The following is a 25,052-nucleotide window of genomic DNA, read 5'->3' as shown; positions in this document are numbered from 1 at the left end:
TTCTAGAAGTGTTTTGTCGGTTAGCTTAGCCCTTTCGAAGCCAGCAAGGTGTCGCTCGAGGTACTTCACACCGAAGTTTCTGTTCTCACGTACGCATGCATAGACATCATATCAGAGTCAAAGATGGGTGCACAAGGGTTTGAAGAATCTGAATATGTTTGTTTAATCGACTCGCCTCCTTGAGCCGAAGTCCAACATGCAAAAGGGGTATTGAACGTTGCCCGAGAAAATCTCGAGCCCAGGACACCCAGAATGTCCTTTCCCTTCCGGTTAAAAAGATCCCCTTGTTCCTCCCCCTCAACTCCTTGTCCTAGTTGATATGGTCGCTCGCTCGCTTAAATGACGCAAAGTAAGGGGTATAGACCATCGCTATCTATGTGCAATGCTCGGCCATCCCTGGCCTGTTCTTTCTTCCTCCCCCCTCCCCTCCAGTTGCTGAGCCTTAAATAAGGTTCCGGTGATATCATATTGTAAGTATCAGTACAGGGTATATGGCCACTGCTTTGAAACCAAAGCAAGGCGACGTGAAAAATGACGATGCCCAAAATGAGCATCGAATTAGTGATGTAGTCGGGATACGCGTTCGTCACGTATGATGATGTGAGAGAAAGGAGACTTGGGCGTGAGCGAAGGTCGCGTGCAGGGCGCACGTATGATGCAGGGGTGTTTTCTGAGGGTCCAAACCCGAAGCGATCGTACTGGCGTTCGTGAGGTTTGTTTGTTTGTAATTACGCGCCATGAAGGATGCCAATAGCTGGCTTACTCCAGACGATGAGAGTGCTTGCGAATCTCTTCATCGCTTAGAGCACTCATCCAGAGACACCTCTCAGTGATACCCTCAACCGGTTGGAATTCGTAGAGTGTGCTGGCCTCGAGCAGCCTCAACAGTGTCTTGACAATGGTCGCGGCGTACCTACACCTCTCAAAGTTGACCAGCGGTGCAGTGGTTGGGGAGCTAGCAATCTCCGAGGGTCTTTGAGCATTGAAGAGAAGGTCGTGGGTGTAGATGCCTACGAATGGAATGCAGCCTGTGTCAGAGCCAACTTCCATCTCGGCACGCAAGTTGTAGAAGTTGCGGGTAGGGGAGATGAGAGTTTCCAACTCCCGCAGAGTCTGCATATCGTAAGGTGGTACCATGGCCCAGGTGTTTGTAAGCCGAGATATTTCCATCGAAGTCAGGGCGATGGCGATCTGACTCATGGTCGCAAAGTTGCGGTATCGGCGGCAGTGAGCAGCAATGTGGATATACTTGATGATGCATCGTGCTCTTTCCTCAATATTTTGAGTCAGCACGATCTCGCTGCATGCCCACTTCACCATGATGTTGAAGCGCGCAATGACAACCTCAACGCCATGAGCATCCGTGTTGCGAAGGAAATCAACCCAGGACCGAGAGTCGTTGTTGGTAGCATTCTTCCAACCCATGTCGATGAGTTCCCTCCAGTCAATCTCATTGAGAGCATCCTTTTCGATCAGCGTGAACTGTTGAGCTAGAATCTCCGAGTCGAACGCAAGCGTGAACGGTAAGTGAACAGAGAATCTTAAGGACGATTCTCTTTCGCGTTCAGAGTACTTTGGCTGCCCGCGCAGTGCTTCTCTGGTGCCGGTAGGGTCAAGTGGCGAGTTGGGCTGGTTCGCCCCCGGAGTGGTGTCGGGAGTCGGCGGTAGGGGCTTTTGCTGATACACCTGATGTTCGTGAAGCTCGGGAACCAGGACGGCCTCAGGTGACATCTGGAGAGCTTGGACAAGCGTCATTGGTGGCGACGGAGGTTCTCGGCTGTCTGAAGGACCCATGGTCGACTCTCTCAAGGGTCGAGGATCGAACTCCAGAATGGATGCACTGCGGTGAGCATTGCGGTCCGGAAGAGGTTGTGTTTGGTTCATGGCAAACTCTTCGGGCTCGACAATCTCGGCTGACAGCTCGGACGAAAGATCAGAACCAAAGTCTTCTCCATCACTGTCGTCGTCTAAAAATGACTGCTCGCTCGGCGGGGAATAGCCCGACTTGATCTTTTCCAGGCTTTCCGTCTTCCGGATGAACTCGTACGAAGATGTATGAGATGATCCCTCGAACATTGGGCGAGGAGTCACTGCTGGTGAAATTTCTTCCTCGGGGTCTTGAAGAACAGACATGTTGGTCCATTCCCGCGCAGATGCCTTACTCTGGCCATCGTCTGCCAAACCTCTTTCAAGAAGAGGAATGGAGCAATACGAGCCTGCCGAGTTATCTGATAGGAAAGAACTCGCATCGGTTCGAGGTCCGTTGGGAACGTCGAGAAAGCTGGAGCGGGGCTCTGACCCCTCTTCTTGTTGGGCCACGGCGGCGGCGTCCACAGGAAGAACGTGCAAGTGACGATGCCCTCTCTTTTCTTGCTTTTGCGCCTCAGCGGGTTCACCTTCAAGATCCGTTGCAGTATCGACACCTTGGAGAGGAGCATTTGTGGGCTCCATGGACAATTTGAAAGATTTCTTCTCATACTTGCCTTCCAACTTGGCCAATGCTGATTCTACACCACCATCATCTTCATCGTCGGGAATTTGGGCGAGCTTCTGCGCCTCAGCTTCAAATGAAGGACGCATGATGGGCTTGGACGAGTGGGTGCTGAAGAGCGAGAGTTGTCTTTTTGCCGATGGCTCAGCCATTGCGCCCAGGGACAAATTATCGGCATCGCCTCGGTGGGAGAACTCGCTCGACACGACGTCAACGAACGCACTAGAGTCATGCTTGGGACTCTGCAAATAGGAGCTTCGCATGGATTCTGAATAGGTTGTGAGGGAGCCTGCCGACCGTGACTTACGCAAGGGCAAGGCATCTCCGTCGCCCCCGTTGTTGAATGCGCGCAGGTTTCCACCTGGTCGTCTTCTCAGAATCCGGAGCGGCTGAGGTACGGGGCTCGGCTCATCCTCGTCAGCGACGGAGCCTTCAGTGTACGTGGTCGCGTCGAAGCTCTTGACTGTTGAGCGCGGGTTGAAGGTACTTCCAAACGAGGTAGTGCGCCGGTGGACGACGGCTGAGTCGAGGGATCTATTTGTCCTGCTTGACTTTTGCCGAATGTGCTTTTTCGTTGACCTTGACAAAGTAGGACGGCTGGAAGAAGGCCCGATGAACTCCGACAAAGGACGATCGATATCCATGGACGGGCGAGTGCTTTGATCATTGCCCAGAGTTGTCAAGTCAGGCACAAAGGGAGGCAGTGGGTCTACCGAGATGGACGGTCTGACGACATGTTGGTTAAGCAAGTAGGACGACCGTCGAGGTGTGCCCATGGCATGACCCGGTGGTGTGTTTGGCGGCGTTGGATCCGCACCGCCTGGCAGAAAGGTGTCAGCAAAAGCCTCCACAGACTCAGTCGCGGGCAACGCTCCATGCATTGCTGGCAGAGAAAATTGGATTGTGTCATCTACGATGACGATAGACTTGCTGCCGGTAGTGATGGCCATGTTGCTAACCGGCCTCAGTACGTCATCCTCCGGGATGCTGCCGAAAGATGAAATTTTAGGAACCGCCGAATAGTCGAAATCTTGTTCGGATACTGCCCTGTGTAGAGCGGCAGCGGTGGGGTCCAGATGTCCGCGCCTTGCGGCCTCGTCCGCGGCCTCGGCGGCTGCGTCTTCTCGAACAGCCTTCTTGAAGTCCTCCACAACCTCCGCACCCAGAAGGTCTATACGCACAGGAGGCCGAATTCCGTTTTGTTGCCGCCTAGCCTGGGGGACTATGGCGGTTCCCGGCAACCGGTTTGTCGTAGCCCCGCGCGGGCCTATGGGAGAGATGTTGATGAAGTTACCCTGGGTGGGAGAAACGCCCTGTCCTCGGGTGCTCAGCGCACGTCGGACACTGCCGATCAACTTCTTCATGCCCTGGCCAGACATAGCTGATGCGCTACGCTGCTCTCCTGGCACTTGAAAGACCGTAGTATGGCGCTGGAAATCACCGGCGAGGCTAGGCGACATAACTTCAACGTACGGCTGACCTGGAGGCATCAGGTTTCCTCGAACCAGGCTGCCAGCGAAAGGCAGTGACATGAGGAAGTCGGTATCCGGTAGACCCGACTTTTCGGTGCTATGCTCTCGTTCTCTAAGCGAGTCCGTCAGGCTGCCGTTTCTCTTGTGCCCGTGCCCTGCCCGTACACGTTTTCCAACAAGAGCTCTTGGAGTCGTTGCCACTGGTCCCGCGGTGGAATAGACCGAGCTGGCGGGTGCCACTGGGTGAGCACCCAAAGTGGAGTTGTTGCCATGTTGAGTTCCTTTCGAGTTCTTACTCGGGAAGGAGCAGGAGATGATGTCCATACTGGCGATACTGGTAGGTGAAGCCGCCAGCCGTCTGTCGATCTCATGAACATGGCGGCCCTCTGGTGTAGTAGGTCTGTTGATGATGGGTTGGGAGTCGGCGATATGGCCGGCTCGGGAAACGTCGGCGTAGAAGCTTGTCTGCTCCTTGTCCTCGGGAATGGGCGCAAATAGGCCATCCAGCTGTGGGACGGCGTCCTCTCTCTCCCAGAAGGAAGGATCTAGGCCGGCGTTTCTGTGACCTGCGATTCCGCCAGGAGCTATCGGCACGTTGGCGCCGAGAGAAGGGTCGAATTCCGGTCCATCCCAGAACTGAGCACATACTCGCCGCCAACATTTCTTCAACTCGGCCAAGATCTTGAGTTGAACCTTGCAACCACGAGGATCTGTTGATAGCTCGTCTACCATGTCGTTCAAGAGGTTGCAAAACGATACGCGAAGGCCGTATTCGATGACGAAATCGTCCATGAAGTAGTTCAGGATCCAATGACGCATGGCGACGAAAGTTCGGACTCGTACCACCATTCCAATCTCATCATTTCGGCCCAAGGCCCATCGCAGGCGCGCCATTACCATCTTCAGCAGATCACCCGCCTCGAGGAAGGATCGATACGTGAGGAAGAAGTCGGAGATGAGTTCATAGTCGAGAAAGCTTGGAGAGGTGAACTCGGCCACGAGACGAGGCGGGGTAGCAGCTGTCACTGCACCCGTAGCCGGAGAGTATCGCACTATCGATCTGTCGTCGCATGTCGGTTTGAAGGTGAGGGCATCGAACATGGCTGGTTCGATGACCAGATGGGTCGACATGTAGGTTGAACGGATTGCAGGCAGCCGAGGTGTTGTCATGGGAGCGGGACTGAGGGGGCCATTGTGTCTCGCGGGTTCCATGGGCGGCAGGCGTATTTGAGGAATCGAGATGGGACTAGGCTTCTTGGACGCTATTGACGCAGGTATTCTTGGAGTAAGTTCGCCGGTCTGAGACCGATGGAGGAAAGAAACGTTACTGGAGCGGGGAAACTCTTCTGTCGGGGCGTAACTCGATCCTCTGAAGAAGGCAGTGCCTCTGGCGGTGAATCGTGGGTTGCCTAATTTCCAGTTTGGAATTTCAATGTCTAGGAGGGGGATGTGAGGCGCATCCAGATCCTCCATAGTTTTGGCGCGCCGTTCATCGCCCGGCTTGGAGATGACAATTTTGAAGCCTTCAGCTTCGGAGTCCCTGCTCGTAGTGGCGCCGTCATGAGCTGTCGAGTCGGAATGAGCACGTCTGTGTTGAGAGGGCCTCGGGGCGTGGCCAGAAAAATAGCGACTGTTTCTCGCCGTTGGGGGAGTGGCAGCCGTTGCAGGCGTTGCAGGAGTTGGTGGCGTGGCGGTCCATTGGCTCAAGTGAAGGTCGCTTGCGTCTTTTTGCCTCTGTTTTTCGGTCAAGGCATCCAGACCAGCCGTCCCAGGTGGCGTTATGGGAAAGACGAAATTTGGCTGAGGGTATCTCTGGTTGGCAGGACGAACCGTCGGTCTGTTTATTGTCAGCACGTTTTCGGAAACCCGAGTAAGATTGTGGTGAGGTCTTAGCATTCCCGCCCATGTGAGAGGTACTGAATCAACAAACACCGCATGCAGTCATGAAAGCAACCCACCTCAGATATATCCGACCGTTATTGCCCACGTTGGCAACGGTGAACTGACGTCCTTCACGTCCAGCAGAGCCTCCATCGGGGGCGATTTCAAACTTTTCATCGGCAGAGCTATCAGCTCTCATGCGGCGTATCGGGACCTGATTCTTTTCCTCCTCGGATATCCTTTCTGTGGCTGGTAATAGTGGTTTTGTTGAGGGTCCTGGCTGGCGCATCTTGTTTATCCATTTTCCTCCAGAACCAGCAGTCATGGCACTCTGGGGTTCCTTTCCTCCGGTTGCGAGTTTCGGCGGCCGTCCTAATCTCGAGTCGCGGGGGGCGATTGGGCTTCTGGGACTCAGCGGACTGCGCGGAGTCTGGTCGCGTTGCGGAGAGCGCACACTGAAGGCGAGTCCATCGTGCGAGGACCGCGATTCGGTGGCCTCCATGGCCGGTATCGCGTGTATTCGATTACAGCTGCGGGCAGCGGGTGTTGCTCGCTGGGGTGACTGGTCGCGAAGGCATTCGGTCAGCTTTTTGGCGAGACACAACAAGATGCAGTCGGACTAGATTGGGGTGCAGCCCAGTGGAGGAAGGAATGAGGCTCGGAGCGGGAAGTAGGGTAGTGGTAAAAGAGACAAGAGACGGGCTAAGAAGCGGCGCATTTGTTTGTGTGTGTGTCAGAGCCCCGAGGTGAGGTAGGCAACGTAGGTAGGCACCAAACTCGGGACGAGGTCATGGACACTCGAGTGGTGCTATACTGGATTCCGTAAAGGGCCCTCGCGGGTCCGTGAGATCCAGGGACCAACTCAGCTCACAGGGTGGCACGATGGGTCGGGTCTGACGCTCGGAGGAAAAAAGGCAAAAAAGATGAGCTCAGTGTGCATGTGGGAGTGGAACGTACGTTTTGACGCCATAAAGAAGCAATGGCAAGCGGCGGCGGCGGTGGTGAGGGCGGCAGTGTTTTGCAACCAGACACCTCTCACAGGGTTCGCTCAATAGAGACAGAGACGCAGAGGCAAGCACAAGCGTCCAACGCGCATAGTCCAAGACCAAGACCACAGATTACCGAAAGTTGAGTCCTTGTGCGAGAGTAGGAGAGTCGAAGGCAGGTCGCGGGCTACCTTGGAGAGACTCGAGGAAGAGAGGGTGGAATGCGAATGCGCTTCGACGCACAAACAGAAACACAGGGCCGAGTTGGTGATTTGTGAATCGCAGGAAGGAGGCCGGAGACTCGGAGGATGCGCTCGTTCTCGTGCAGCGGACGCTGGTTCGTTATGATTGTCTGTTGCCTTGAGTTGTTGAAGTATTCGCACAAAGTGTATTATTCGAGGTCTCGAGGTCTCGAGAACGGAAAGGAGGAATGAGGAACTTGAGATAGTATTTCCGTACTCCGTGGCCGTCTGGCAGGTAATTACACGCCAGTAAGTGGTGGAGAGAAGGAGGAATGGACAACTACGACGATAGAGGAAGGAAAGGCGAGAGAGAGTACCTTGGTGTGTATGTACCTTACACAATGACCCAGGCAGAGGAAGGAACGGTACAGATACGTAGGGAAGGATACAAACACAGAAGAAAGCAAGGCGGAAGGAGACTTGGGAAAGAGGCCAGACCAGGCCCAGACCAACAACCACCAGCAACCAGGAAGCGGCCAGAGAAACAACGACAAGCCGCAAAAGACCAGGATGGTAGGACGCAGGATCATGGATGGGGGAGCGAGGAACACAACCGGGAAATGGGCACTGGGCAGACAGTCACTCAACTCAGTCAGTCAAAGTGAGTTGGTGGCCCGTGGGACGGGAGTTGATTGAGTGCAGGTGAACCGCGACGCAAGGTACCGGTACGTACTCCCCTGTTCATGTTCCTTCCGTCTGTCTCTCTGTCAGGTGGGAGATCAGGGACAGGGGATGCCAGGAATAAGGACAGGGAACCCGGCTGGGCATGGTTGGTCGCAATTAATTGCACCTTACCTCACCTCACATCAGTCTACCTTACCCTATTGAATGCTCCTGAAGTGTTCGTACAGAGATGTTTGCCAACTTGGTATTTTACTGCTATTCTAGGTCTGTGAATGGGTTCTAGGTTCATTCCCTTGACACAGCAAGATGCCCGTACTAGTAAGGTAGCAAGAATGAGCTTGAGATAGGTACCTTATTGTGCGAGGTATCCGTACTTGAGAGGACAATTTTGGATGGGCAATGCTGACTGACCGCAACCTGGAAGATGCAGGAGCAGGTGGTGCGCGTGGTTGCTTGGGTGGCCCAATGCGCTAATCTCCCCTAGCAGCTGCTAAAATACCTACCTGCAAGAGATACGTATCCTATTGGGCTGATGTGTTTTTGGCAAGAACCACTCATCGCCACCCCACTTTGTCCATTTTCCAGTGTTGTGGCTGGTCCGGCCTAGCCATCCACCACTACGTAGCCTGTATCTGTACTAAGCTAACGGTACGTATCAAGAAGAGTACCTAGGAAGATACTTATAAGGTAGACCAAGCAGGGGTCGACAACGAGGGCAACGGGGAGGGGCCAGCCACTGATGACTGCCCACCCGTTGTGTGATTTTTTTCCCTCTCTTTCGCTCGCGACCTGGACGTACCGCGCGCACGGTTAGAGCCCCGTAGTTCGAGGTCTTGTGTTTGCAAGGGTGGCTACCACAGTAGATACGTACCCCTGTGTATATCCTCGATGTACCCGGCCGAGTGTCATGGAACTGTGAAAGTCCACCTCAGGTGCGCCGCCCTTGCCCTCTCGGGGTTACCTCGATGAACCTGCCGACTACAGTGCTGCTGCTGCCGCTGCTTGTTACTTCCTACTGGCTGCCTTGCCTTCCAATTGGCATTCACGATGGCCGATTTGTGCGCTCCAGCATTGATGCCCGTCTTGTTGCTTCAACCTTGATTTCAGTCATTCTCTCCTCTCGCTGCTCTCTATCGCGGCTCAGTCTGATTCCGGATCCGAATTACAGACAACCACTGCACGGAACGGAGACGGGACTTGATCGACTTGAGACGAGACCAAGCCGACCCAATCACCAGCCGGGAGAGCCTCACAAAGTAAGGAAAGACTCACCACAACCGCACCATGTGACGAAAGATGAGTCGCCCTGCTTTGGCTTCATAGCTTGCCTGCACCCTTCGGCCGCGGCCAACGCAGCATGGCGAGACAAAAAGAAACGGGACGACAGCTTCCACAGCCGCCATACGCGCATCGTTGCCTTCTCTTCCCTTGCCCCCAGCGTCCATGCAGGGAGCGTTTCCCCTCGATGTGAGCCTCGAGCTCCAGCCTCCAGAGTCCAACCTCGCAGTGTCCGGCCCCGAGGCCTAGTGCACCAAGCTTTCTAGATTGTCGGAGTTCGGCTGCCCTCTTTGCCGTCATCGCCATGTCACTGCTTTGCCCTGCTCAGCATGCGGTTGACCCGTTTACCATCCCTACTCCGTACTGCGTCCCCGACTCTGTGCTGAGTATCGACGCAATGGCCAACGGCCCATGCTTCGGCATCCTCGTCCCCCGGTTGATGTCATTTCCTGCAACCAACCTCCTGGATCCCGCCCGATATCAGTCCCAGAAGCGAAAAGAGCACTGTTTAACTCTATCGTTTTGCATTACTAGAGGATTGCCGCAGTATATATAGACGCTACCCTGCCCTCGAATTCCGCACTATTTAACCTTAACCCTTTTTATAAGTTACTTATCCTTTCCTCTATTCTACCCTTTCTCTTATTAAGGGATTACTAGAATCGTAATTTTAATAGCTTATTAATAAGCTAATATTATTATTTAAAAATAAATAACCTACGCTTATATATAAGCGTTAAGAGTCTTGTTATTACGGAGATAATAATAAATATATTAAAATACTTGAGAGAGCTTTTTAATAAACTTCTAATATTATTTAAGACTATAGTCCTCGAGCTATAAAAAGAAGCTAAGGTACTATATTAATATAGCCCTATTTATTTTATTAATATTAATAATAGTTTTTTTTAATATAAAATATATTATTAATACTCTACGGCCGCGTTATTATACTTTGTAAATTATACTTAATATTAGCGAGGATTTTAGTATTATTTCTTAGTTTGTTTCTTAATTTCTTTATTAAAGCTATTATTATAAGGTTAGTTTAATTATTAATATTTTAATAAGTATTTTAACTTAATTTAGAGGCTCTTATAGCCCTTAAGGAGAGGCTTTTAAAGGATTTATAATTAGACTTTTTACTTATTATAAGCGAAGTTATTATAATTAAAGCTATAGTATTAGTTATAAACCTTAATAATAAGTAGTTAATAATATAATTATCTTTTTCTTATAATAAGCTTAAAAAAGTATCTTAATTTAAATACTAAATAGGTACTATACTATTTTATTAAAACTATATTCTTATACTTATGACTTAAAAAGAATTAACTTTCTTTAATAACAAGGTACTTAGAAGCGAAAAGAGGCGACATCACTAAGCGAGGCGGCGATAGACAAGGCCAGGACGCCAAACCCCAGCACCATCCCCAACCTCAGCCGGCATACGGAGTACTGGGGTTCAACCACCCATCACTGATCTGAGACTCAGAGTTGTCTCTTGTGCACTCCGTCTTCCCGCTTCTGCCCATTTATTCTCTCCTCTCTCACCATTCGCCTAGCTTCGAAGGCTCAGCAACGCGACAAAGGTACCGGTTATCTCCCTGGTCCCTTCGCGCTCGTCTCCGATGCTTGCCGCGGGCCGTCAAATTGACGTTCTGGGATTATGGGATTGAACGGGACTGAAATTGAAACGACGCATCCGAGCATCAAGGACCTTATCCCTCGAACAACGTGACCCATTGCACGTCCGAGTCCGAATCAATTCTCTACATGGCACGGATGCTTCAAAAATCCAGAATTGCTTCTCTACCCCACGGCAACGTGCTTCCACCTCCACGGAGTGAGGATACAGCTTTGCGACTTGGCCCATCTCTTTGGCCAAGACGATCACAGCAGTGTCAAAGACACAGTTGGCTCTTACCGATAGATTCTCCGTGCCGCCCCGGCCTTCAGATCAGTCCAATACGCTCGTTACCCTCGGTCGCAACCCCGTAGAGGGGGGTAACGGGACAGATACAGAAACGGAAACCACCCGGCCAGATTGCACAGGAGACTGGCGTACTGCGTACGTCTGACGGATACGCTGTAGTCGCGGGTCACCCATTGTTGCTCTGCACCTGCATCTGCACTTGTTTCTCTGCAGACTGCAGCACCGTCGTGAATCCATTCGGCCCAATCACCTTCTCGCCCAGCCCTTGTCAGTCATGGTAACCCGCTTTGCTGGCTACGATTGGCAGGACTCTCCTGGTCCCTGAGACCGAAGCCTCAGAAGAAGACTTCAAGAACACACCGATTGTCCTTTTCAGGGCTGTGTGCACATGGAAAACCAGGCCCTGCTTGAGGACAGAACATCGGAAGGTTGGCACGCATCTCGCATCTGCAAGAGATGCTTATAGATCACACCGTTGAGCTTGCTCTTCGCCAGACTCTGTCTGTTCTCCTCTCAACAACCGAGGCAAGGACGAGAGTGGAGGATGCGACAAATCTGAATGATCTACCCATCGTGTCGTGACGTCTCAAGTTCTCAACAGTCCAATAACCAGGGCAAAAAGGGACACTAATTAACCCTCCATACCCTGGACTGCTGAATGGAGTTCGGAATACAGCACGAACCCTCGTCGGCCATCTAAAATACTCGTGGCACCCATCACGAAGGAAAGGCCGAAAGAAGGGACGGAAATACCCCGCAGACGCACAGCAACGGGGTCGCTTAGCAAACCTTTTCCCTGGTTTTCGGTCAATGACAAGTGCAGTTCAGTTGGAAGCTTCAAACCTGACGCACTTTTGTAGCAAAGTCCACACCTCCCAACGGCTACCTCCTATTCCAACTGCATTTGAAGGAATAGTTCGTCTGCGCTCTCCCAAGGTCATGACGAAAGACGAGTCTCGGATGGGGTCTGCTTTGTTTGCCAAAGTTACAGATCACTGATGGCGGCACTAGCATGATGTCTCCCATCTTCGCCAACACGTCTGACACTAGAGAGACAGCTGCAGGGATAGTCGACGTTGGTGGGGGTTTAGTCACGACGCGCTTCAAAGAAGACGCCTGGAAGGTTGATCCATGATGCGGTACCAGCATCGCGAGAAAAGTGTGTTCACGATCCCAGGCAGAAGATTTAAAGTCAACAAGCAGACACGCTCTGCGGTCGCAAGCTCGCAGTTCGCGGATACGATGACACTGTCGACAATCAAAGACGCGGCGTCCCCGCCCGCTGGGGTTCCTTTAATATCACACTGTTAAATGACCAGCGACCAGGATCGGAAATTGTCACAGGGGCCAGCGGCGACAGCCACCAGAGTCCCTGCCAGGCCATTTGGCAACCTCTCTCCTGTGAACTCCATATCTGGCTGCAAAATGAAAGTCCCTCTCCTCCTCTGCTGCGTAATCGTCCTGGCCGATGGAAGCTTGGGTCCGGCCCAGACCACAGTAAAGAAGACAGTCGCGAAACGCCATCAACGTTTGAGCGTCAAGCCAGTACGATGAGAAGTGGGAGACAGAGTCGACTTTCGCAAACGCCCGCCGCAAGGCACCAAAGGGGCGAAGGCTGCACGCCACTCGATACTTGAAAGTTGAAAGTACGCGGACACGTCCGCCATGAACGCCTTGAACGAAGTACACTATCTACCTGACGACCGACAGTATACACGTCGGGACTATCTACTGCGTACACGGCGGGCAGGCTTCAAACTTGTCGGTCCCGATGCGTCTTCCATGGCTTATTTTAGCAGTCTCCATTAGCCGTTTCGTGGCTCGGTCTAGAAGGGCAAATTGAAGGGAGCTAACGGCGCCGTTTGCGGCACCAAAGGCTTGTGCCCTAGCAACAACAACGAGAACTTGAGGATGAAGAAGACAGCGGCCGTATTCTCATGCGCGCTTTCGACTTCAGGGACGAGGCCAAGATGGAGCCGCAGTCTACAACCCCTAATGGATCTCCATTCAGGAAAGGCTCCGTTGCAAGCACGTATCAAAACTCGATGGCATGATCGGATGTCGTGTTACAGCGTCTTTCCGGTGCCAAACCCATTGGGCCTGCCCCTCGTCTCCAACAATAGTGAGGAGAATAAGCAAACAACACCAAGATAATCACCAAAGGCGATCCAACGAAGAGGCGGCTGATCAGCTGATCGCACCGTCATGCTGAACATGTTACACCCAGTTTCCAGTGGATCGTGAAATGCAGTCTGCAACTCTGTTTTTCTTCTTTCTCCAGCTTTCGGTCTTGAGGGGAGGCTCGGACAAGCCGTACTGGATCGTTTGTTGGTGACTCGCGGTAGAGCAGCTCTGTACTCCGTACTGCTGATCTCAATGCCCAACGCCCAACTTTGGGAATAAGTCACCACGCCAGTGCGACTCCACGGAATCGAAAAACGGAGTACAGGTAATCGCACACGGCTACGCCTGTATGATCCTGAGTAGTGAGGATCTGTACTCCGTACTGATACATATTCCACGGCATGCGGGCCCAGAGCGTTGGAACCCGCATCTCTAGCGATCCTATTTAGGTACTGTGGCTCCCGAGTCACTGGTCCGGATGTCTTCCAGCTGCGATTTTACGAGTCAAGCACCGACAGGCAACATACAGCACCGATGGAGAACAGTGACTTACGTAGTAAAGTTCGGTTGATCTTTGGGCTGCGTCTCTTCGGCAGTCATCTTTGCTTGGCCGAATCAGTCTACCACGCGTATCTGGCCCACGTAGGCCTGATCCAGCAGTATTCAGACAAGAAGATGCGAGTTCATCGCGATGTCTGCGAAAAGGAATGGATCATTTGGCAAACTGTCTGCGATCTGCAACGGAGAAAGGCAGATAACCTCACTAATAACCTTAGTAGCCCTCCCATCGCTCATACCATCTCTTGGCCGTCACATCTCAAGTGTGTCCTGGCCGCCGTGCCCGGCTTGCAGATCCGGAGTTCCGCGGCTTCCACCGCCATGCGATGTCGTTGCTAGGCCACAAAGAATCGTGACTAACACGATGCACAAGTCACACTGTCCGTGCCATGGGGGAGCAATGTATAGACAATTCAACGTTCTCTCGCGTTTGCTCTCTTAACCCGCGCGGCCTGGATAAGGATAATGGGTTCACCGTTCGGGCACCACCAGGACATGCCTTGGAGGCCTATGAAAAGGCATAATCCATCATAATCAACGACCTTGTTATTTTGCGAACCGGCTGGTCTTCGAGGATGAACCCCCACTCCAGGGTCTGGGCATTGACCAATGACTCTCGTCCGGGGGCCTGACACCATCATGCCGTCCGTCCTCCGGAATCTTTGGCATCACCATCGTACTATGCCGCCGCAAACCCCTTCAGTCATACAACTGGCACATATTGGCCCCCTTTAACCCTAGGAAATCGGGCCAAGGACCTGTTCGACTATCTGCACGTTGCAAACGAGTGTCACCCCATCTCGATTGCCCCGGCAAGCAATCGTCCGAGAGCAAATCATCCGGTCCCCCTCTTCCATGGTGGGAAACGCAACAAAGCCTCTCCGAGGCCACCGAGTGCGCGATGCTTGTCAATGCTTGCTCATCCAAAAAATCAGCTATGACCAGCTCCAACCACCGGCACCAGGCGACCCTGTCAAGGCTCTTCGGATTTCGATGAGCTCGAGACTCCGCCAACCCAGCTTCTTGGGTTGGCCCCATGTCTCTCCTGTGAACAGTGCCTCTCTCCGTCAGCACTGCCAGAACCCTTTTCCAGGTCGGTGCCACAAATGCTCCGTATCAGTCAAGCAAATGTTTTGCTCCACTAAGCGCTATCAACAATTGCAGCACGCACCATTGCAGGCGCAAAGCGTTGGTTCGACGCGTCGGCGTGGCGACGCTGTACGCGGACCACAAACGATACCCTCATCGCGTTTGTCACCTGTTCGGTTGTCCTTGGGCACGCTCCCTCCGTACAGACGTACCTCGGCCAGTGCCCGGTTCAATAAGCGCGGCATTATGTTCTCCCAGTACTCCTCGGGCTCCATCGACGCTGCTTCCGATAGCATATCAGTGACATATGTGAGATATAGGGCCCCCGGCGAGTACTCCGCTGAGTGGTTGCAGTAGACGCAACACCCGCCCTCTCGTTCGCGATGGTCTCTGGGGGTTCACCAAGTGTCAGCGGGCCGCGGGGTAATAGCACGTGTCGGCGACGGTGCAACCTCGCCCGTCACACCGTCTTTCGTTATCTCGTCACTCTGTCAAACAGACGACGCGATTTAGCATTGTCAAGATCTTATTGAACATGTAGTAATAAACCTCATCGTGCCTTGGAGGTTCAAGATCCACCAGCACAGCGACTGTTGCAACCCATGGGCAGAAAAGTGGCGGGCAGTTCACCCAGTTCTCCCCCCCCCCTCCCCAGGGCTGGCTGGTCCTGGGGTTGCAGTGGCAGTGGGATGGCACACAAGAATTGCCAAGACAAGGAAGTGAATAAAGGCCCAGCCGACCACGCGAGCTGAGGCATGGGGGATGCGTCAATCTGCCGCCGTGGGATTGATTGAGGGTATATGCCAATGCCCATTGCCCACGGCTTTTTTACTGCCTTGCTGCCCATGACTTAATAAGCTGGCCGGTTTATACTATAGACCCGCCTCCATGAACTCAAAACAAGAATACCAGTCAAGTGGCGGGCGACTGATGATGCTGGAGACGAGAGTGGATGCGCTGTGAAGCTATATTCGGCAGATCGTCCTGTTAGGGCCATGGGCATCAACAGGCGAGTCTACGGAGTACTTTGTAATACGCGAGAGACCGCAAGCGATGTGATGTGATGGCGGGAGGTCACCGGTCTCAATCCACCCGCTTTTCCTCCCGCTTTGACAGCGGCCCTCTCTATTCCCAGTTCCCACCGTCCGCCTTGTCTCAACCGCCTGCTCATTGCAGGTATTTACCGGCATCACATATGCAAGCTAGATATTGCAGGCGTGTTCGACGGTGGACTACCTGGACCTGGAACCCGCCTGTGCCCCACTGAGCACTATAATTACTTACCTCACTTTTGTGTCCTGAATTACATGCAGGTCTTTTCGAAAAGAGACAAGATGGATTTGGATGGAGACGTGCCAGAGAAAGAGGAGTTTGTAAGAGGGCGAAAGAAATAAGAGGGGCGCGCTTCTGCAGACTGCACGAGTGAAATTAAGGTTGAGTCTATTGCGAGAGGGTATTAGGCGCGCCTCGCGGGCAATCCCCGTTGTCTCTCTGTCTTGCAGCTTCACCGCCATTGTCTCATAGTCACGTTGGACAGAAGCGATACAGTAGTGTAGCGAAGGAGGAAACATACTCCATCATCCCGCTGCGGAGCTGTTTCCTTCCTCTCTTTTGTCATTCGCTGCATCGTCTGAGCAAGTTTGAACGTCACAGGTACACAGTATTTCTCTGGATCCCGATTGGGAAGGCCAGAGAGAGATTTCCCCAAGGCGGAGTAACTAGAGGGTGAGTTGCAGACTGCATCTGGTCTGGATTGAGATGTGATCGGCGAAGGAATGCAGGTAAGTTAAAAGATTTTGTGGTTTTGCCTGGATAGTTAGAGCGAGTATTGATCACCTTGCCTTAGTTTATGGATGCGTGATGTGCAGAATTGCTGTTTTGGGGCGGAAAGGTTGTGGGGTTCAACTGCCGAAGTGTTGGCGGGAGCCTCCGATGGAGAGCGGGATGTTGTCCGTGAGGTGGTTGAGTGAGGTCTAGACTTTTGAGGTGCGTTGGTTCTTTACGGCGCGGTGGTTGGCATGCGTGTGAGTTGTCGTGATCGTCTGGTTCGTTTCCTCTTGGGAAGTACGTGGTTTGCCGTGGAGTTGATCGCCGGGGTATGTGCTCCGGTTTCTGTGCAGCTCTTATTTAGAACGTCGTCGTCAGCTTGATACCTTCCATAGATATTGAGTAGATCGTCTTAGGTATACCTGACCGTTCAAGATCAAGAATAGGCTCTTCAAAGTGTATGGTTGTTCTGAATTGTGAATCTGATGTCGTTTTTTTAAGCTGCTAATCACGCATTGAAAACCTACGATGTATGGTCTAGCCCTCGGCCCTCATCGAGCCGGTTTTACATAGTAACGAAGCCCCGGTTCTTTTCCCTTGATATTCAATTTCGCTCTCGGTGTGGCAAAGCATTAAGGGACATAGAATGCTCACAGCTATGCTCCAGCACTTGTCATTGTAGATGGCACATTCGTCGCCATTATTGGGATCCCTGACTGGTTGATACAGGGCTGTCCTACAGCTGCTACTTCTTCCAGTCGCGGGAAATTACCAAAATGCTGCGCCGAACCTGCTTGCATGTCATCCAGTCTTTCCAGTATCATAGCGTTTCACAAAAGTAACAGTTGCGGCAACTCCTGCAAAGAGAACGCCAACATTTCAAAGTCTAGGCTCTTCCTTGTTGTCCATACTTGTCCACACTATTCTGTCATAGCATCTTCGTAGCTGAAATCATTATTTGACGTGTTTGGCGTGTCTTCTCCATCCTCGACGTCGATTCTTAAGTCGTAGTCGATAAAGTCATTTTCATCGAGCTTATCCCAACTTGCCGGATATTCTCCCAACTCGCTCCACAAGTCGTCGTCATCCACGGTCCAATCGCGGTATTCTCTTAGCATGTTCGCGGCAACCAAATGTCCTTGTTGCTCTGCAAATTTGATTGCTCGCATGTATTGCAATCGACCTTTCCCGCCTGTTTCGGCTCCCTCACTTAAGAGAAGCTGGATCATATCTATCCTTCCATGCTCAGCAGCGCCTTCCAGTGCAGTTCGTCCGGATTCGGGAGCACGAGGCGCGTCAACGTCAGCTCCCATATCTATCAACATCTTTGCGATCCCAATTCGTCCTGTGATGGCCGCTAGCTGTAGAGCCGTGGCACCGGCCTGGTCTGCGGCCGGTGCGTTGATATCAGCGCCTGCGCCGAGAAGAAGATCGATTTTAGTGAGATCTCCGTCTTCAACCGCCTGCTGCAACGGGCTTCTTCCTCTCCCACAGATCATGTAAGTCTTCTGATGGAAATCTTCAATTTCCACGGATTTCAGACGTCCATCCCTCGTGACGAGAAATAACATACTCTTGTCCTTTTGCTGTTCTGGTCGAATATCGGACTCGCTCGAGAAGAGTCGAATTTCGAGAGTCTCCTCGCTATCGATGTTGAGGGCAACTTGAATCAAGTGTTCCCAAGAGCGGTATCCAAGGTCTTGGAGCTTCAGTTCGAACTGTAATGACTCAAGTATGAACAAGAGTGGCTCAGTGACTTTGGTATGCTTGTCATGCCAGAATGGTAGATGTCTCAGTGCTTTTGTCCATTCATAGAGAGCGTTCCAAATTGTTTTACTCGAAGGACTGACTGCTGAAAGTGGCATTCCGATGTGGCCGCAGAGCATTCTGAGTGCTTGCATTTCGCCTTTGAAGACAGCTAAGCCGATGGCTGTTCCTTCCAAAAGTGACGGGCATTCAAAGTTTTGGCGGTTTTGCAAAAGTCTCTGGAGAAATTTCGTACATTTGTGCTCTGACGCGAAGTGAACAGCAGCACAAAGGGCGCCTCCGTCGTACGCTTCTGGACTTCTCTTGAACATGTATTGTACCATGTCATTGAAGCCGGACAGAAAAGCCGCCTCCAGTAAAGAAACGGCACTCTTGAGCTGGCCGGATCTCTCAACGTCGTGTCGTTCTATAGCTTCAACCAGACTGCAGTTGTTGAGGGCCATTGCTAGTTGAACCTCATTACCCATCAAACAAGCGCCAGCGCCTAAAAGTGAAATACAGGCACGGACACCTTTGGCTCTTATATCTTCTGCTTGGTCTCCTTTCAAAAATCTCCCTACAGCTTTTTTTGACGTTGACATTACGGCTTGTAGCGGTGTGTTTCCATCAAAACCCCACCAGTCAACGTAGGCGTGGTCTTTTAGAGCAACCTCAATTAGACCAAACTCGCGAACTTCGAGAGAGCCGTAGTAAACGGCCCATTCGGGCATTCTGGCCCCATTTTGGGCCAGATAGTTGTATGTTGGGTTGTCCCAATCGCCCCGTAAGATCGCAGCGCCCGCTGGATTCATGAAGCAATTCCCCAACTGGCTAAGGCCGTTTCTCAATTCTTGGCGGTAATATGCTGGGCAGTAGTTAATCCACGAACAGCTGCCGGGATTGATAGCGAAGCTTCCATTGAGATCAGCTCCATGATGATGTAGAAGTTGGACCACATCATAGTTTCGTCCGAAGGCCGCGAAGGTCAGAGGAGTTGGAGCCTCGTTCGATAAGTAAGGTCCGTGAACCGACGAGCCATGACTGAGAAGCCATCTACAGACGTTGGGGAAGCCAAACGCTGCCGCCATGTGCAGGGAAGTGATACCTTTACTCTCAGCTCCAACGACATCGCAGCCAATGCTGTGGAGGAAGTCCAGCACAGCAAGGTGACCCCTCGACACAACATTCATGATAACGTCGACCTTGATGAAATCCGGTCGCGGTACATATGGGTTGATCGACTGTGCGCGGTCCAGTAGATGCTCAACAGTTTTCTTTGCTCTCGCCTCGTCTAAGATGCCAGCTGCGCAACCGAGCACGCTGACTTCCCTGGAGAAAGGAAGCCTGAGGTAGTCGTTGTCGCCCGATGAACAGTACAAAACGTTGGCTCCACGTTGTACGAGTATATCGATCAGCGGAATCGTACCAAACCGAGTGACTTCCATCAAAGATGAAGGTCGATCTCCAGCTATTGATTCGCCCTGAGAGAGGCCGAAATCTACGACGCGCTTGAAGACTTCGGTCATCACAGGGTCGAGGCCAGCATTTTCGTAGTCACCGAGAAGTTCTAAGTTGACCAGAAAGTCTCCGAACCCCACATATGAGAGGCTGGGGTCGGCACCAGCATCCAATAGCTGAAGTGCAAGTCGTGATTCATGCGATCCAACTGCCACTTCCAATGGGGTGAGCGCCTCGCCGACAACTTTGATCTGTGTGTTCGGAGATTGCCCCAAGGACAGCAACCACTGCACAACCCTCTTGGCTCTTGCTACCTCATGGGTGTCATAATCGTTCCAGAATAATTCATGCATTGCAGGAAGTGCGATCTGGAAGAGCTTCTCAATGAATGCGCTTATTGTTGGGCTTGATGTCTTTCCTGTTGCAAGCTTCAAATTCATGATGCCAGAAGTTTCGAGCACATTGACAGTCCAGAACCAACGAGAGAAGTCGAGCTCACCGCTCGTATCATTTTCCATGTTGTTAGAGATCCGGTAGATAAGGAATTTGTGGTATTCGTGTATCGTCGTTTGGCTCGGTGCTTTGAGTAGAGCTTGTGCGAGACCAGTGTTCTCGCCCTCTTCTGCCTCGGGCATCATCGAACCAAGTTGAGCGGCGAGAAGCAAGACATTTGACTTGTTACTTGATTCTGGCATATCCAAGATGCTCCACACGTCGGAATCTCCGAGAGAATTGGAAAAATTGCGCTCAGTATCAATTCGCATGCGTGTTCCGAAATCTTGCGACACTATACGAAGTCTGAGCGAAGTGAACACCATGCTGGGTTCTGAGTCTCCTTACATTGTGGGTAAATGGACTGAAATTGAAGCCAGGGAAGACTCTTCGACCAGGCAAACGTCATTGGGAAGGATACCGGCGTGCAGACCGAGATGTTCAGCTCTGGAGGTGTACGAGGACTTAAGTTTTCTGCATATAACAGGTTCAGTAAAAATACGTGTGATTAGTAGGAAGCTCTTACCTCTCTGATAACTTGCGAAAGAAACTCGCTTATATCGTCCTCTTTCTTTCTTGACTTTGGCCGGCATAATGATCTTACCATCATGGATAACTTCGCTGAGTTTGCCTTGCTTCTCCCGCATGGAAAGGCGGCCGTCAACAAATTGCCACAGCATCTCGGTCTTATTCTTTTGGATTCTCCTACGGAGACCCCATACCTTCAACTTGTACTCAAGCTGCGATTTCCTAACACGTGTGTTGTGAGAAACTGAAGATGGAGAAACCACCGTGTTAACTTACGTTACAGGAAAGCCGTCTTCTTCGAGCTTTCGCATGATCTTGTTGAAAGAAGCTGACTCGTTCAGGAACATGTTCTGGATTTCAGCTCGATGCTGGAGCCACTCTTCGTCCGAATGACGCTTCCGAGAGGATGCCATTATGGTAACAAGCTGAGATGTGTTACTTAATTTGATATCGACAAATAGCGGTCTCTTGACTGTCAGTAATTTCTGTTGGAAAATCTGATCGCGGATGGAGCAGGTGATTTATAGAAAAGAAGTAAGGTGTGGGAGACAGAGTCTTGTCATGCAGCTTGGGATGACTGCGCCATGGGGCTCTCATCATCATTGGCGGAAGCCGATATCTGAAAAGCGCTTGAAGCTGGCAGCCTCAACAAGGTGTCATTGGCCAGAGCCGAAGTCTGAAAACCCATCATTGGTGTGTGTACGCCAACCGGTCCGCGTTGTGCATATGCACCAACAGTCCGACGTGGACTTGGCCCCGTAACAAGAATCTAAAGCAATTGGCTGGAGCCAATGTCTGAACACGGTCCCGCAGCTTCATGTTACACATGGACCAAATCGTGGCAGTGGAAAGCCTTACGTCTATTAAAGAGGTTTTCCTTCAAATTTAACTCATTGGCCCAAACCAAAGTCTGAAAACATGGTCCTTGTAGTTGGATACGCCTGGTATGCACAAGCCCTCCGACGACATACGAAAGTCTCAAAACTCCAAAGAACTATGGTGTTCTATTCGTCGGCACCAGAGTCTGAAAGTCTAGCTCAGTCAAAGTGCCAGGGCTGCATTCTACCTTGAATGTAGATCGAGGAACGAAGATATCATGACCCATGAATTCGAACATAAGAAGACGCCGTAGGGAGAGCTCGACGACGCCCTTCACACACTGTCTCTGACTCTTCTACCTCTATACATTTCATATCCAGACATTGGTCTGGCACAAGCTTTTCTGCTGCCTTGACCCGCGCATTCTTAGACCAGAACTTTTATACCACAAGTCAAGCTATGCAGATGACCCTCGAAGCCATTATTGGTATTGTAGCCCTGTTTGTAGGGTTGCCACCTACATGTTTTATTCTCTGGAAAACTTGCATTCGCAAGGGACAAAAGCAGAGGCACGGTAAGAACAGCAGGAACCCGATGCCCTGACTAGATTCATGCTAATATGAGACGAACCAGCTATAATCCCATTACACCGACGTCACACGATCGCTCAAAACGACTCTCCTCATTACGAACAACCATATTGGCCAGCACCTGGCTCCATCTGGAGATCTCGGACGATCGTTGCCTTCGAAACAGAAATGAACAGATATCCCAGTGACGAGCCTACCTCTCGACAGAGCTGGCCGGCTGATGCCTTTATCACAGGCCACTTGGGAGGTCATCATGCTTAAATTATGGGAAGCAAGGTGACAATGGCAAAAGAAAGACATATACATGTACCTAGAACATATGGAATTCACAACCCTGAAAAAGCAAAAGATTCAATAGCACAACCTGGTTTCGATCCAGGGACCTCTGGGTTATGAGCCCAGCGCTCTACCCCTGAGCTATTGTGCTTGTATTAGTGCTTGTTGATGACGATCTTCTCACTGTTTCTGTTTAAGAAGGGCAGGTGTGGGGAGTGAGTCATTCTTGTGTGATTTTTTTTTTTGCCTCTTCTCCGCTGTGGGAACGTAGAACTCAAAGCCGAAAGGGTTGGCGACGAGGACGGAGACGGGATGGGGCGGACGGAAGAGAGGGTCTCGTGAGATCGCATCGTGTGAGGCCAAAAAAGCGTTCGCCGGGGGGTATCGCCTCCACTTCCTCCACCCGTTGAGCCGTGAGCCGGAAATCCCCCGGACAGATTTCAACGACATGGTTAGATAGTATTACAACAGACGCTTCTTAATCATCGAATCCCTCAAACTCATCGTCCTTCCCGCCAGCTGCCGCCTTGGCCTGGTTCTTTTTCCTAATCTCCGCAATCATCTCATTCAGCTCCATCGCCTTGATCTTCTCCTCCTCCGTCATGGTCGACATCCGCTCAGCCTCCCTCTTGCGTCTCCTCTTGTCGCGGCGCTCCACCCTCACGTCGTCCCTCTCCGTCTGCTTGCTCCACGCCTCGTTGGTCTTGCGCTTGCGCTTCACCTCATCCGCGGCAGCCGCCTTCTCGCCGTTCCGCTCCGCCTCCGCCGCCGCTAGTCGTGCGGCCTCCCTCGTCTTGTCCTTATACGTGAAGTTTTCCCAGTCAAAGTCCTCGTTGCCGAGCCACTTGTCTCCCTCCCAATTCTTCGTCTCGGGCATGCGCGGTAAGCGGAGCAGACCCCAGGCCTTTCCGAGGTCGGCCCAGTCGAGGTCCTTGACGCGGAAGATGGAGGTCGTGAGGTGAGCGTTGTAGCTGCGCACCCAGCTCACGAAAGCCCTTTGTGCCTTGTCGTGGTAGGCGCGATCGCTGCGGAGGACGTCGCGGAACTTTTCTGATGCCTCGTTGGCTTCGTCCTCGGTGACGGTGATCTCAGGTTTCGTCAGGGGGAAGATGGGCGTCTTGCGGACTTCGAGGAAGGGAATGTAGTCTTCCTCGTGACCGGGCTGCAGGAAGACGACTGACAGTCCCTTTCTGCCTGCTCTTCCGGCACGTCCACTCCTGTGGATGAAGACCTTGGGATCTGAAGGAGGATCAACCTGGCAGACAAAGTCTACTTGTGGAATATCGAGACCTCTCGCTGCAATATCTGTGCACAGCAACACGGATGGTGATACCGAGTTGACAAACTTGTTGAAGCTCTTTTCTCTTGCCTTGGGAGGGAGCTTTCCGTGTAGGGGAACGAGTGTGAAGCCTTCCGGCATGATGGTAGGAAGGACGTGTTGGAAGTAGTCGACGGCAGCGCAGGACGACAAGAAGACAATGCTGCGCTGTGGCCGCGGGTTGAGGTTCTCGAGAATCTTGCTGAGTGCCGGGAGCTTCTGGCTTGCTGGTGTGACGAGGTAGGACATTTGCAGACTGATTGGTGTCTTTCGGTCCTCAATAATTCCTCCATCCCTTAAGCTCTTGACACGTACAGCAATCTTGACCGGGTTTCTCAGACCGACAGTAATAATCTGTGACACTGCCTCTGAGACTGAAGCACTGAACAAGCCTGTTCTTCTCTGTTTCGGCAGGTATCCCAGAATCCTCTGAATGTCCTGCTTGAAACCCATATCCAGCAGACGATCCGCCTCGTCGAGAACCAGCATTTCGAACGTGGAAGATGTGCAGTGGACATGCGGAGACGCGAGAAGCTCAACAAGTCTACCCGGTGTCGAGACCAAGATGTTGGGCGCGTGTCTGACGAAATAGCTGAGATCTTGCTGTGTGGTGGTCACCCCGCCGACGAGCAGCTGAGGGATGATAACCGGCACCGTCGTGTCGGGGCGCTTTTCATCATCTTTGAGGTGGGGCAGAATCTCGGCGGACGGGGGGTGGAAGCCGGCGAGGGACTGGAGGACGGTATGGATCTGAATGGCGAGTTCGCGGGTTGGGGAGACGATGATGGAGAAGACGTGGCCGCGCTTCGTCGGTTCGGAGAGGCGCATGAGCTTTTGGACAATCGGAAGGAGGAAGGCCAGCGTTTTACCACTGCCGGTGACAGCCTGGGAAAGTCAGTATTCGCATCTGCTAGCACGGCTACTGTATTCTTTACCTCGACTACAACGTCCTTGTTTCCGAGGAACTGTGGCAGACATGCCGCTTGTACGGGCGTCATGCGCTGGAAGCCTTGGCTGGACACGAAGTCGAGGATCCATCTGGGCGAATGTTAGTTAAATGCGCAAGTAGAAGCAGTGGCACGGGATCGTACTCAGCCAAGGGAGGGGTGAGACCTCTCCAGGCTCTAGGGTCCTTCTTCTTCTCTTCGGGCGCCATGGTTCAATTGGTCTGGGACAAATATCGAGAGGATGTCAGGCACACCGAGGATTTGCGCTGCATGCGACTTCAATGAGGCCGTCCGAGCTGGAGGGGCTCGATTTCCAGAAACTTTTTTCGTTATCGTTATCGATACGGCATCGAGTGTTGCCTTATCTTATCTCTACTCTTATCGACCGGCAGGTGGGTGGGTGTGCTCACGTGGGGCGGTGACAGCATTC

At 52.0% G+C, this 25,052-nt stretch overlaps 6 protein-coding genes and 1 non-coding gene across 7 annotated transcripts; 3 read left to right on the top strand and 4 right to left on the bottom strand.

Moving 5' to 3' along the window:
• Window positions 1-759: 759 nt before the first annotated feature.
• Window positions 760-6,346, bottom strand: CLUP02_02228 (RasGEF domain-containing protein; the record flags this gene model as incomplete). The annotated part of the gene is made up of 2 exons (XM_049281261.1): window positions 760-5,800; window positions 5,922-6,346. 2 exons carry the CDS (start codon window positions 6,344-6,346, stop codon window positions 760-762), a joined length of 5,466 nt encoding a protein of 1,821 aa, XP_049137218.1.
• Window positions 6,347-8,661: 2,315 nt separating this feature from the next.
• On the top strand, window positions 8,662-9,223 carry CLUP02_02227 (uncharacterized protein; the record flags this gene model as incomplete). Its single annotated transcript, XM_049281260.1, has 2 exons — window positions 8,662-8,952; window positions 9,020-9,223. 2 exons carry the CDS (start codon window positions 8,662-8,664, stop codon window positions 9,221-9,223), a joined length of 495 nt encoding a protein of 164 aa, XP_049137217.1.
• A 4,978-nt stretch (window positions 9,224-14,201) lies between these two features.
• CLUP02_02225 (uncharacterized protein) lies at window positions 14,202-17,274 on the top strand (the record flags this gene model as incomplete). The annotated part of the gene is made up of 17 exons (XM_049281259.1): window positions 14,202-14,240; window positions 14,296-14,486; window positions 14,528-14,619; window positions 14,648-14,705; window positions 14,772-14,810; window positions 14,888-14,981; window positions 15,039-15,163; window positions 15,255-15,365; window positions 15,586-15,694; window positions 15,755-15,936; window positions 15,995-16,054; window positions 16,206-16,406; window positions 16,528-16,647; window positions 16,711-16,777; window positions 16,990-17,020; window positions 17,116-17,205; window positions 17,258-17,274. The coding sequence occupies 17 exons, from the start codon at window positions 14,202-14,204 to the stop codon at window positions 17,272-17,274; spliced, it is 1,626 nt and encodes a 541-aa protein (XP_049137216.1).
• A 94-nt stretch (window positions 17,275-17,368) lies between these two features.
• CLUP02_02224 (uncharacterized protein) lies at window positions 17,369-21,085 on the bottom strand (the record flags this gene model as incomplete). The annotated part of the gene is made up of 4 exons (XM_049281258.1): window positions 17,369-20,439; window positions 20,493-20,591; window positions 20,671-20,894; window positions 20,949-21,085. 4 exons carry the CDS (start codon window positions 21,083-21,085, stop codon window positions 17,369-17,371), a joined length of 3,531 nt encoding a protein of 1,176 aa, XP_049137215.1.
• An 865-nt stretch (window positions 21,086-21,950) lies between these two features.
• Window positions 21,951-22,342, top strand: CLUP02_02223 (uncharacterized protein; the record flags this gene model as incomplete). The annotated part of the gene is made up of 2 exons (XM_049281257.1): window positions 21,951-22,065; window positions 22,125-22,342. 2 exons carry the CDS (start codon window positions 21,951-21,953, stop codon window positions 22,340-22,342), a joined length of 333 nt encoding a protein of 110 aa, XP_049137214.1.
• A 94-nt stretch (window positions 22,343-22,436) lies between these two features.
• CLUP02_tRNA016 lies at window positions 22,437-22,508 on the bottom strand. The gene has a single exon. It is a non-coding gene; the product is annotated as a tRNA-Met (tRNA).
• Window positions 22,509-22,835: 327 nt separating this feature from the next.
• On the bottom strand, window positions 22,836-24,831 carry CLUP02_02222 (DEAD/DEAH box helicase; the record flags this gene model as incomplete). The annotated part of the gene is made up of 3 exons (XM_049281256.1): window positions 22,836-24,560; window positions 24,611-24,713; window positions 24,767-24,831. 3 exons carry the CDS (start codon window positions 24,829-24,831, stop codon window positions 22,836-22,838), a joined length of 1,893 nt encoding a protein of 630 aa, XP_049137213.1.
• Between the last annotated feature and the right edge of the window lie 221 nt (window positions 24,832-25,052).

The sequence above is a fragment of the Colletotrichum lupini genome, chromosome 1 (genome assembly GCF_023278565.1).
Source record: "Colletotrichum lupini chromosome 1, complete sequence".
In the NCBI taxonomy this organism is placed as follows: domain Eukaryota; kingdom Fungi; phylum Ascomycota; class Sordariomycetes; order Glomerellales; family Glomerellaceae; genus Colletotrichum; species Colletotrichum lupini.
This window is presented reverse-complemented; position numbering and strand designations above follow the sequence as displayed.